Source organism: Mustela lutreola, chromosome 7 (assembly GCF_030435805.1).
Source record: "Mustela lutreola isolate mMusLut2 chromosome 7, mMusLut2.pri, whole genome shotgun sequence".
In the NCBI taxonomy this organism is placed as follows: Eukaryota; Metazoa; Chordata; class Mammalia; order Carnivora; family Mustelidae; genus Mustela; species Mustela lutreola.
In genome coordinates this window covers 116,123,259-116,136,420 of record NC_081296.1, presented here as the reverse complement: position 1 = coordinate 116,136,420, position 13,162 = coordinate 116,123,259, and the positions used below count along the sequence as shown (strand labels likewise).

Genomic DNA, 13,162 nt, shown 5'->3' with positions numbered 1-13,162 from the left:
AATCTTGTGTTGCAGTCTAATAGATTGATTTAACTGCCTCTGTGACTTCCTCTTATTTTTAAGATTAGGCAGTGCATGACAGAGAGGTTAATTGCAACCCAATAGAGCTAAACTAATGTTTTATTAAGAAGGAGTTGGCATCTGAGCTTTTAGGAGAACGAATGTTCTCATAATTCCACGAACAAGTCATAGAGTGAGTATTAGGCTCTTCATATTCAGATGTCTGTTCACATTACCCTGTATCGACCACATCCAAGTAACATCAGCGAACTGTGCTGAATAATCAGTTACACCAGTGAGGTCTCTGTAAAGGTGAGATCAGTAAATGTATCGCTGGGAAAAGTTAGAACTGCTGATGTGTCTTTTCTTTTCTGACCTAGACAGCATGGCTGCTGAACTTCTTCAAAGTCTGACCGTATAGTGGGGGTTGATGATGGACCAACTGAACTAATTTAGTTAATAATGTAGGCCATTCCAGATGTGTCCAAGGACACAAGGGGATAGGCATAAGGAGATTCACTGGTGGTGATATTAGGGATAGCGAAAAATCTAGAAACTACTTAAATGTCCCTGAATAGAACATATGCATGATCAGAAAAGAGCAAATGTCTAATACTTTGAGATGACAAAGGTGCAGGCAAGAATCAGTGCCGTAGAGGTGGGTCTAGAGATGGAGGGACAGAAGGGAAATGGAGGGCTATCAATTATGTTTCTTATAGGTTCTGTTTATTCAGTAGCATTTGACAAGGTACTCCGCTTAGAGTGAGGAGAAATGGGTGCTCTAGGGGTCTTGAAAAAAGATGCTAACTGCTTAGAACTGAGGACTATAAGAAAGCCTGAACCCTAACCACGATCCTAGGAAATGAGAGAACGCATGCCGTCTGGTGATTTGTATTCTTCCATGTGTCAATGAATTTATTCCTTCAATATCTTTTAATTTTTTTCAGAATATTTTCTGGATGAACCTTATTGTACTCTGGGAATAAAAATGGGCTTCTTACTAAATCTGACACTCAGATGTACTAAGATGTGTAACATCACTTGTCTTAGAAAAAGAAAGCTTCAATAAATATAACATTGCCTTGTAAGTTTCTAGAAATATTTAGTGCAATTCTAATACCCAAAGTAAGAAAGAAAAATGATCACAGGAAATATTTCAGTTGCCAACATTGTTACTGTTATTTGAAGGGACCCTTACCACTTTTACCCAACAAAGGGAAACCATACCAAACTCAATGATGATAAAACAAAATGGGGCTTATTTTAGATCTGATTTTTAAAGTTACAAATAAGCCTTAATCAGTTAATTAATGGCCTGTTTTAGGCTGGGACCTGATCAAGTGCTCAATACGGAGAGAACAATAGTGAGAACGGATGACATGTTAACAACTGCATAAGTGTTGCTTGTGCCATGTGAGATATGTAGCTTATGGTGTGCAAGCACAGAGGAGGGTACTTCTCTTATGAGTGGATCAGAGAAGCTTCCGGAAGGAGATAGTGCTTTAACTGAGTCTGGAGGTACCAGTAAAGTGTTGGCTAGACAGGTGGGGCCAGGGGAAGCATTTCAGGCAGGCAGAGTGATATAGTGCATGAAGCCGGGAAGTACTGAATATCATGGGATGTACAGAGAATTCCTAGCAGATTTAGTTATAGTTTTGAATTTATTCTTTTTAAAATTTGCTGCTGATTTTCATAAGGTTGAAATACAGAGTATTTATGAAGACATAGAAGGAGATGAATGCAGAGCAGACCTCTGGGATCAGAAACTAAATCACCTGTATACCAAGGATATGCAACATTATCCTCAATGCCTCCAGGGATTTCTTAGAGAGTTTGAAATAGGGGAAGGGCATGGACCACGTGTGTGCTTTAGAAAGCACTTTGGCAGCAATGTAGAGAGTTGCTTGGTCAGAGAGCAGATAGAGAGTATAGTCTTTTAAGATGCTGCCTCCTAACTTAGATGGAAGATGATATGCTCCTTGACATATAGGGATGGAGAGAGGAAATTCAGCTTGAGTATTTATTAAAAAGTTATAGCCTATAAGGTTTAGAGATGACTGGATATGTGGATGTGCAGATAATAGTGAAGGAGGAGGATGAATTTCAAGTTTCTGATTTGGGCAACAGAAATATCGTGGGCCCATTCACCAAGTCCAGGAATACACGAAAAATGCAGAGTTGGAAATGGAGGGCGATGATGAGATCAATTTTGGGCATGTTGAGTGTGAGATGCCTGTAGAGTATCTTAGTAAGAGGTGGCTAATGGCTGGCTAGATACTAGATAGGTCTTGTGCTCAGAAGAAAAGTCTAGATTGGTGATATAGATTGCATATTTGTCTTTGACAATGATGTTAAGTTTGTTTTGTTTTGTTTTTTGTGTTTTTGTTTTTTTAAGCACATTACACAGGGTTAGTCTTAGGGTTACATTCCCAAAGGCTAACATTTTTTTTTTTTCTTCTAGTCACTAGTATAAAGTCCACTAATAAAGAATTAAGGGGCTTCTATCAACTGATGCTAGTTTACTTATTTTCTAATCCATTTGTTGCATACCATAGACAGAGCTGAATTGGTGAGGAAACACAAATCTTAACTGAAGTCAGAATTAGCCTGAAGAATGTTATTAAAGTATGATATCATCTACCTAGTAGAGTTTGAAAGACATTTGACAGGTGTCTTCCCAGGATTTCTTCCTTCATCTTTTGTCACATTGTCTGAAATTTTATTATTTCCTTTACAGTCATTCCTTGGGACCATCAGGAGTTTTCCTTGTTAAGGAACTGTTTGACAGATAACCTAGTTAGGAACAATAGCATAAAAATTATCAAAAGGTCTTAATGGAATCTTGAATAAATTAGAGTCTTTAGGATATCTAGAGAAAGGATAATTGAGATAGGACTGGAGTGTGGTTAGTTTTGCTACACTTATTCACATCTCCTTGACAGTTCCTTGAAATTAATTATTTTAATAGTGGAAATTTGAGGCCTCCGAAGAAATTTCTCCCTCATTAAATTCACATCCCTTTCTCCCAGAAGTTAAAATTACTACTCTTTCAGAAAACAATATTAGAGATTCTCAATATTTAAGGAATGATCTTTAGATTATCACTGTAGTTGTTAAGAGAGAAATAACATTTGTCTATGTAACAAGAAAGATGGAAGTGTGGTATGAACCATAATAGGTGAGATTTGTCAAAATTGGGCTTCATTTTCTTATGCATATCTATCTTCACACAATGCACAATAGAACTGTTTTCATTAGGTTGTTCTACTAAATGTCCCCCACCCCCTACTTTCAGGGGCTTAACACAACAGAGGCATGTTTCTTGCTCCCATTACAGTCCAAGGCAGGTGATCCTTGGCATATGACAATCTCCCATGCACTGATTCAGTGCTTTACCTTTCCTTGGGGCCTTGTTGTCACTTGCATCCAGCTGGTAGAAAGAGGAAGAAAGTGTAGAGAAGTCTTACTTGCTTCTTATGTTGCAGCATGTGCATGAGTAGGAGTGACCCACATCACTTCTGCTCTTATTCCATTGATGAGAACTAGGGACATGGACATGCAAGGAATGCTGGGAAGGGTCTTCCTGGCTGGGCAGCTGCATTCTGGTAACAAGTCTATATAATGCAAGGGGGAGCACAGAGTTTTGTGGGCAGCTGTACCTTGGTTACTGAGATGACGTAATAGGTATGAGCAAAACACAAAGGTCATATATAGAAATTGCTCATTACTTTATAGCTGTACCTGAAATGTGATGATGTCTATGCAGAAATAAAATGCTTTAGATTGATACTTCTGTTAGTGCTGGATGTTATGTGATTTCTGAGATCCTCTGAATATTAGCAAGAATGTTGGCTTCCATATTCATTATATGTGAAAAACTGAGACTTTCTCTCCTTTCTTTTAAGGTTGGACAAAATTTGCCCGATTGACGCGGGCTTTGACAAATAGCCGAAGTGTTTTGCAGCAGCTCACGCCAATGAATAAAACAGAGGTGGTCCACAAACATTCAAGATTAGCTGAAGTAAGTGGGAGACTAGCTTTCCTTCCCAAGATCGTGGGTGTGGTACATTTTTTCCCCCCAAATGATTCAGTATAGATGCTCTGGTGATTATTTTACAAGTCCTTATCTTCTCATTATCTTTCCCCTGTGGAATTACAGAAATTTGAAATGTATCTTTTTATTTTCTCTTATTTTTGAAATGGGAAACTAATTCATGACATCCCAAGTGGTATTTGTAGAGGGTGAGGTTTTCTTTGAGTAAATGAGTTAGGACGTTCACTCATCTCATCAGTTGATGTACGCAGCACACACTCTTTGAGAGTTTTTTCTGTGCCTGGTTCTCTATAAAGGATGTGAAGACAAATAAGCAGTGGGCTCTACCATCAAGGAATGAAAGGTCAAGCAGAAGAAACTGATAATAGGATGTGATAAACAGAATGTTAGGGTGCAGGGGGGAACACACACAAGAGCATTTACCTAGATTTGGGGCTCTAGGGAGGCTTACCTGAGTGAGAGGAAACCTGGGCTGAGTGAGTCTTGAAGGAAAAATACGAGACCTGGGTAAAGAAGGACTGCAGGTCATTCCTGCCAGGGAGACCGGCATGTGCAAAGGCTCAGAGATGAGAAAGTCTGATTGACTTTGAGTATGAGTTCAGTGTGGGTGAAATCAAGTGAAAGAAACTTTAAAGTGATATAGAGTGAAACGGTGGTTGATGTCCCATGTGCTAGGGAAATGATATGAACACATTTGTGCTATAGAGAATACCTCTCCAAGGGAGATTGGTCCCTATGGTTTCCTTTGCAATGCCATGTTTTTCTTGTATTAATTTAAAAACATGATTCTAAGAAGGGGGGTCTATAGATTTCACCAGATTACCAAAAGGGATCTGTGGTACAAAAATGATTAAAAAACTAGTGGCTGTGTGTTGAATGGGTAGATAGGGAAACTAGTTAAGAGGACTTAAGTAGTAAATCAGCTAGCCTGACCATGGCTTTCAGCAAGGAACCCCAAAATGGAAGTGGGCAGATAGCAAACACTCCAAGATTAGAGTCCACACATTTGTTGATAGATAAGACTTGAATATGAAAAAGAGGATGAGTCCAAGACAACTGGGTAGATAGTGCTGTTGGCTAAAAAAATGGCAAATATAAGAAGAGGAGAAGGTTTAGGGGCAATGGTAATGAGCTCAGTTTGGGGCATATTAAGTTTAAAGTGCCTGATAGGAAATCTGAGTAAAGATGCTACAAAAGCAGAGGGATTTCTGGGTCTGAATTGCAGGCCTTGGTGCCATAGGACTAGATGAAGTTTCCCAAAGAAAGTATATTGAAACCAGAGAGAAAAGGAATTCAGGACAGAACTCCAGGGCAGCTAGAAAGCTTTGTTGTTCACATGCCTTCTGTAATCATCCCTTGTCCTCCTCATGTGAATGACGCCAGAAGCTAACTAAACTACAAAAACTTGGCTGAGCACTTAGTGGGCGCTCACAGAATGTTCTGAGGTAGCTTACCGAAGAAGAGAAAGATGAAATTCAATATTTATGTTCATCAGTTTGCTCTGCTGGAGAAAAGTGAGTCGGAGAGCTCCAGAGTAACTTTCTGAACTAGTGGCAGATATTAAATATGGTTTGGAGAGGGTTAGGAAGTAAAGTATGTTCCTTGAATTTGGAGGGCTCTGGTGTTTTTCTTGGACCATCGCTAATGGGGCACTTAGAAGGCTTCCTGCTCTGAATAGTACTGTTAGCTTGAGGAGAGATGAATACTTGGATGTGCAAACATGTTTTTAAAAGTCTTGGTAAGATATTAACATAATTAAATATTAACTACTACTAATAATCACAATATTTTGAAAGACAATATGCAATCAGGACAAGATTTAAAGCAGGCTATTTGATACAACTTCCTTTGTCAATAATGCTTATTATAAAGTACTACTTGCTGCCTTGAGTTGTCCCTTTTTTCTACAAATCACACAAGTGGAGGGGCTTATTTCTGTGACTGCTGTCTTTTATAGTCATGATTACTTCTGGGTCTTAACAATACCTTATTCAGAGTTATTCTCTTTTCTGTTATACAACTGGGCAAGAACAAGAGGAAGGAAAAGAGGAAAACTTTTTAACTTAGTGCCCTGAAACACTCGTTGGTTTTTTCTTCTGCATCAAGTGGGAAGTTTCTTTCCCCTTGATAGATTTTTTACTTTTATTTTTGAGGAAATTTCACTCCTTTTTTCTTCCCGTCTGATTTTTGTTTTATTTTTGCATCACCTTTGGATTAGTGATAGTTTCTTTATTGGTCATCCCTAATCACAAAACTGACTCAGACACAGAACTGTTTTCTATCAGGTCATAGGCTTGATTTCAGAGAACATGAAGAAATAATGAGATTCTCAAAAGATATTTTATCTACATGTGCTCTTGGTCCAAAAGTTGTGACCCAGAAGAAGGAACAAGTTAGCAACAGGATATTATTTCAAAAAATGTTATTCGGAGTCAGATAATTTGTTCAACCTGACAATTTGGATTTGCTATTCAAGTTCAGGTTTGCAGTTTTCCCAAGACGTACAAATTTTATCACAATGTCATTGGCACACCTATGTTTGGAGACAGTTCCTGGTTTCAAAGATCCAGGTGTCTCTGCAGGCAGTTCATCAGTTATCCACAGGAACTGACGTCCCACAGACTAGCTTCAGCTGTTCACTTTTACAGTGGGGGGAGATATATATCTGTAGCAATGTCATGTCCATGGTCCTGATTCTATTAGTGTCAGTGCTCTCAGATATGCAGAGAGAAGGAACGTGTTTGGTTTGGTACAAAAATATATCAGAAAATGTGTTTTCATCCCACGCCACCTAAGGCTCATCACTTCTCAGAGTACAAGTGGAATAGCGTCCTTAGTGAGATATTGAAGGATTGTTACTCAGGGCTTTATAAAAGCGCTCCAGAGTCCAAGTGAAGATTAAAGTCGTGCTCTGCATATGAGAGAGATCCAAGTGTAAGCATGAGTGTCCCTTTGTGGCAGATGCCATGCTTCTTCCCCTCCTTCCTCTCGGCCTGCTTCTCCTCCTCCTCCTCTTAGAGCATTTCTGGATCCTTTTACATATGCAAGTCACTGTCTGAAGAACTGGGTCCTGAATGTTTAAGGAAATATCAGACAAGAGTTTTACCTTGGACTGTACATTATAATCACTCAGGAAAGGTGTTGGAAATAAAGATTGCATAAGATGAATTTTAATTATTGTCAGGGTGGGGGGCATTTCTAGGTATGAGTATATCATCATTTAAAAATTTTCTCCAGATGATTCTCTCTCATTTGTAGCCAAATTTAAGGGAAACTAACCCAAGGAGTGGTCCCATTCCAACTCTAGAGATGACATTGTACATCCTACCAGGATGTTGAGCAGGGTCGGCTTGTCTGTAAGCAGTGTGTGGGACCACAGAATTTATAAGGGTCCATGGGGTGTTTGAATTTATATTAACAGTAGGAGGAAAAATTGAATTTTTAGGTAAACAAGTTGGATTTATAATACTTATTCTTCTTTGTAACAATACACTTGTAAAATGCAATTTTTATTTTTTATTTATTTTTTTTTATGGAAAAAGGGGTCCAGGGAGGCAAAAATGCCTAGGGCCCATGAAGGTCATAAATGCACCCTGGCACTAAGTTGATTTTCTAAGTCTGATTTCTTTGTGCTTCAACTATAGGCTGTGTAAATATAGATGGTAAAATATTAACATTGACTATGAAGAAAATTTTCATGTTGAACTCAGTGAAATTGGAATGGATAGACCAGTGGCTATAAAGAGAAAGAGAAGCCATGATTATGTATGATTCTGTCTACATAAAGCTCTATCCCAACACGAAGCTTACATTCCTGGTAGGAAAATCTGTTGCTAAGGAATTTAAGACCCAGTGGGAGAAATAAGGCTAGGATACTGATAATGAGGACAAATACATAAAAGTCTTTCTAAATAGTTGTCATAGCCCCCAAACAAAAAACAGTAGTGAAAATACACAACTAATGAGAATACTAGTGATGTTTTTCACATTTCATATATTAATAATGGGTATTATATACTTAGTTTTCAGTTACATAAGTTCCATGCACAAGAGAAACTTTTCAGGATAATCCTCAAGTTTCAAGAAGTGCTAGTTTTGTTTTGCCTTGTGGCATTTGAGTTATGTGCTAATAGGCATTTTTGTTTATATCTATTCTTATATTCAGATATTTAATGCATTTATAACTTTATGATAACTTTTTGACTGCTACCTTCTGGATCCCATTACTCCTAGAGACACTGAACACTTGGGTATATAAGATGACAAAGCTGCTGGAAATATTTATCAAAGTCTCATTTACAAACTCCTCAACCCGTAGGTTTACTTAGCCTTAGCTTCATTGATGGCATGGAGCAGAACTCTCTGACTCATTCCTTCAACTCCTTTTCACAATTTCCAAGGTCCAGGTTCTGGAAAGCAATACAAAGTCTGTGTTACTTTTGCCCAAGGCTGCCCAGGCCTCTACTCTTGCTCTGTCATCTGCTTTTCCCCTTCTTCTCTTTAGTTAGACCTGCTTAGAGTAAGTCAAAGTTCATATCACCTTGTAGTAAAATTTTTTCTGTCAGTCAAAAAGGTATGGAGAAGCAAGCCTGAGTATTTAGCAATTTTTATTTCCCCAAAGTGAACATGTGTCTAGACAGGAAACAATGTCTGGACAGTTCTATAAGTACTGATTGAAGGGAGAATAGGAAAAAGCAGGCTATAACATTTACGACCCTGATATCACTGTGCCACTCATTGGACCCCTTACTGAGTCCCAGCAAGATCACCAGCATTGTGGTCCTGGGGTTCGGGGAGGACATCAGTATCAAAGTTATGTTCCCTGAGGTGCTAAGTATGTGTGAAGAATGGATAATGGTGAGTCACCCACATAACTATTGGACAGTCAGTTAGAGATGTGTGATTTTAGGCAGGGTTGCAAGTGAGTGTACAGAAAGCAATCTCAGAAGTGGATGTCCAGCAGTGCCATAGATCATTGTTGGTGCTGGAGGAAGTCATCAAGAGGATATGACTGCTGGCTGATCCCAGAACTGAACCCAGGCAACTAGAGATTCCTTCCAGTCCTTGGAATGTACTCTCTGCCCACCATTCTCACAGTGGGAGCCATTTCCAAGGACATAGCCTTGAAAGAATAGGATGTTGTTGAGGTCATTTGGACTGTATGTGACTGGATCCAGTTAGGGTATCTACTAAGTTTTTAAGATTCCGGTGGGTGGGTACGGAGGTCCACTTGTCTTACCGTTTCCTGTGACAAGCCTTATAAGTATGTTCCCTTGCTTATTAAACCACCATCTAACGATTTGGCATGGTCTTTCCTTTTCTTTGTTCTCTCCTTCTGCTTGGTGTTTGGGGACCAGTTTGTGAACCAACAGTTGGCCAGTGGAGAGAAAGCCAGATACAAGAGCAGACAGATTAACTTCCTTTGAACTATTTTTGGTACAACTCAGAAGACAGGGACAAAACTATAGGATGTGACTGGTCTTGAAACCAGGAGTCATGAAAAATACACTGTGGTTTGACTTCCAGTAAGTTTGAATTCATTACTAATTGCAGAGATGACCAAGTCATTTATATACACATTATCTCTCTTTTAGGTTCTTCAGCTGGGATCAGATATCCTTCCTCAGTATAAGCAAGAAGCGCCAAAGACGCCACCACACATTATTTTACACTATTGTGCTTTTAAAACTACTTGGGATTGGGTGATTTTAATTCTTACCTTCTACACCGCCATTATGGTTCCTTATAATGTTTCCTTCAAAACGAAGCAGAACAACATAGCCTGGCTGGTGCTGGACAGTGTGGTGGACGTTATTTTTCTGGTTGACATTGTTTTAAATTTTCACACGACCTTTGTGGGACCTGGTGGAGAGGTCATTTCTGACCCCAAACTGATAAGGATGAACTATCTGAAAACTTGGTTTGTGATCGATCTGTTGTCTTGTTTACCTTATGACATCATCAATGCCTTTGAAAATGTGGATGAGGTAAGTTTCTTTTTTTTCTGAGTACTGTGGATCATGTATTTTGAGAAAATTAAGATAAAAAGAGTTTACAAATAATCCAAACTTCTTTTTAGCAACCACTTTTAGCCTTTACCCTACTTGCCATAAAGTATAATATCAATGACTTTAATTTTCATCTGCTTCTTTTTCGTGCTTTCTGGTTGATAATACCAATTACTAGGACAGTGGTTGTTGTTCAAAGTTGCAGTTTGAAAAGGTGGGGGTTGTGGTTGGAGGAGGTGGAACAGAAGATAAGCAACAGCATTTGGGGGTCAAATAACGTAATGAATTAGGTAATTGATTAAAAGAGATGAAACAGATGTATTTTCTTTGGACAACAGATGTGTTCTATGCATCTATAAAACTTTTGACTCCTCCTCTCCAGTTATATATGGTAGCAGTGCTTGAGTTAACTAAAAAACAAACAAACAAAAAACAGAAAAAAAAACTTCTATGGAAAATCCTCAAATTTTTGCCTTTTTGATTTCTTCTTTATAGCCTTTGTTTTAAATTTTGTCTAAGTACATTTGTGGTTAGAGACTATCTTGGATGACTTCTGATGTCTGGTCTAGTTCAAGGTTCTCTTCATTAAGTATTATATGCACAACTAGAAATACTTAAAATGTGTAGGCACCTGGGTGGCTTGGTTGGTTGGGTAGATGACTCTTTATTCCAGCTCAGGTCATGATCTCAGGGTCCTGGGATTGAGGCGTGCATTGGGCTTTGCATTAAGTGGGGAGTCTGCTTGAGGAGTCTTTTTTCTCCCTCTGTTCCTCCCCCTGCTTGCATACTCTCTCCTTCTAAAACAAATAAATCTTAAAGGAATACTAAAAATGTGCAATATCTTTTTTTTTTTTTTTAAGATTTATTTATTTGTCAGAGAGCATACAAGCAGGGAGAGCAGAGGGAGAGGGAGATTCAGGCCTCTGGCTGAGCAAGGAGCTCAATGTGGGACTCAGTCCGAGGACCTTGGAATCATGACCCGAGCTGAAGGCAGACGCTGAACCAACTGAGCCACCCAGGCATCCCTACAAATGAGTAATATCTTAAAAGACCACTTCATCCAGGGCTTCCTAGCTTTTAACTTAATAGTGGATGATATCCAACTTGCTACAGCAAGCTAATAGGATGCAACCAATAATTTCAACTAATAATGTAAAAATGAGTCCATATAGAATGCATCTATTATTAAAATGTGTTTGTAATGATGATATTACAAATTTAATTTCCCCAAAGATTCTACTCTGTCCTTGTAAACTGCTCAGATGGAAATCTCTACTCTGTTGTTGTTACTCTATGTATGTTGGAAGATAGATAGAAACTATTCAGTGACTTTTTTCCCATAAAATTTCTACACTCAATTAACTTTAGTAATATTAAAAAAAAAGATTTTCCTGAAAGTTAAGTGTAGATACTGTGTTTTGATGCTGTACGCATTACTTTAAAAATTTCGGAAAAAAGAGGAATTATAGTAAATTGTTTCCTAATTTCAGATTCCACTTACATGCTTTTAAAGGTAGATTTATTTCTTTCTTATTTACCTTCTGGAAGGCATTGAAAGGAGTTAATTTTGAAAATGTGAAATATGATAAGGAGATGATAAGCAGTGTATATTTCACTTCCTGTATGAATTAATATATTAAGATGAACAGATTAAGATTTCAGTTATTTAGAACATAGTCATAAAGATTTGAATAACAATCAAAAGGTTGGTTCAGTTTATACATAATACACTAAATATTTACAAAATAATAAATGCATTTAACATAATGTATTAATAGATCAAGAGATCCTCAGCCTCATGCATATTAAAATGCAAAGTAAAACTACAAACTATACTGACCTACCATTTTCACTTTTCACACTGTTGTAATAAAAACTTTCTTAACACACTAGGTTGGTGAGTGTGGTAGCTAAGAAGGTACACTGTTTAGATTGTCCTTCGTGAAAATCTGCTGTCTGGAGCTCAGTTCATAGCTTCCTGGAACCTGCTCTTGGTTTGGGAAAGCCAATTGTTAGCATCTTTTTTAAACTCAGCACTCATTCAGTGAGTCATCGCACTGTCCCTCTAGTAGCTTGAAACTGACCATCGTGGGAGTATTTACACTCAGAAAGCCCAAAATGCTATAAATAAAGGCGTTTTTTTTGTTTTGTTTTGTTTTGTTTTGACTGACAGCTGCTGCATTTTCTGATCTGCTGCAGTTCACAAACTGAAGCCCTGTTTCCTCCAGGCTACTTTTAGCCAATAATTAAGGATGGTGGTAATATTATAATTTAGTCTAGTCCTACTCAATGCAGAACTGCTCTAACGAGAAACTTTTGCTCTGGGGCTCCCCATTCACACATGTCAGAACTACATTTTGGTTCGGAGGCTCCTACCTCCTCTGTTTGTCTTTCCTAGACCTTTCTCTTGTAAAACTTGCACACCTAACCCTGACTTGGCAGAACTCCATAGGGGACCTGCACTGAGCGACGGTATGGGCACGCTCATACATTGCTCAAGGGAGTATAAGTTGGTAAAACCTCTTTGAAGGAGGATTGACAATATCTCATTTTGAAAAAAATAAAAACTCTAGAGCAAACCACTTTCAAATTATTTAGGGAATTCTTTTGTTATTTGCTTCCATGTCAGCAAACAAGATTATGTACAAATATGCTATTTATGGTGGAATCTTAAATCTACTATGGTTGTTTTCCTGTACTTTCCAATTTCCTGAGAGTTAATAAACAGCTGGATTTATTGTTTGCTTCGTTTTTTGTACTTATCGCCAATTCAAACTCTAAGCTCCTTGCCTGTGGTCTACATCTTCTCTCATTACATTGATGCAATCAGTAGTCGATCAACATTATTTTCTTAAACAAATCTCTCTTTACTGCCCCCTCCCACATGATTGACTTTGGCTAATTATAATATTCTAGGCTAGAGATAATTAGGATTTCTGACCCTTTATGCGTGACTTGTTCTCTTTTTGAAAGTTTGGTGTATCCTCTCTGCCCCAGAGTTCTGAGACTTTCTGACCATATGCCTTAGTGTGGGTCTGTTTTCATCCATTTGGCTGGGCAGTGACCGTGGCCCTTTTCAGTCTGGCAAAGTGTGTCTTCT

General features: G+C 38.3%; 1 protein-coding gene across 1 annotated transcript in view; it reads left to right on the top strand.

Annotated features, from left to right (window-relative positions):
- Window positions 1-13,162, top strand: part of KCNH5 (potassium voltage-gated channel subfamily H member 5) — a 314,735-nt gene that overhangs the window by 56,817 nt on the left and 244,756 nt on the right. Inside the window, exons 5-6 of the mRNA XM_059182266.1 lie at window positions 3,906-4,021; window positions 9,649-10,041. Coding sequence (XP_059038249.1) covers window positions 3,906-4,021; window positions 9,649-10,041 — 509 coding nt within the window. The remainder of the gene's footprint in view (window positions 1-3,905; window positions 4,022-9,648; window positions 10,042-13,162) is intronic.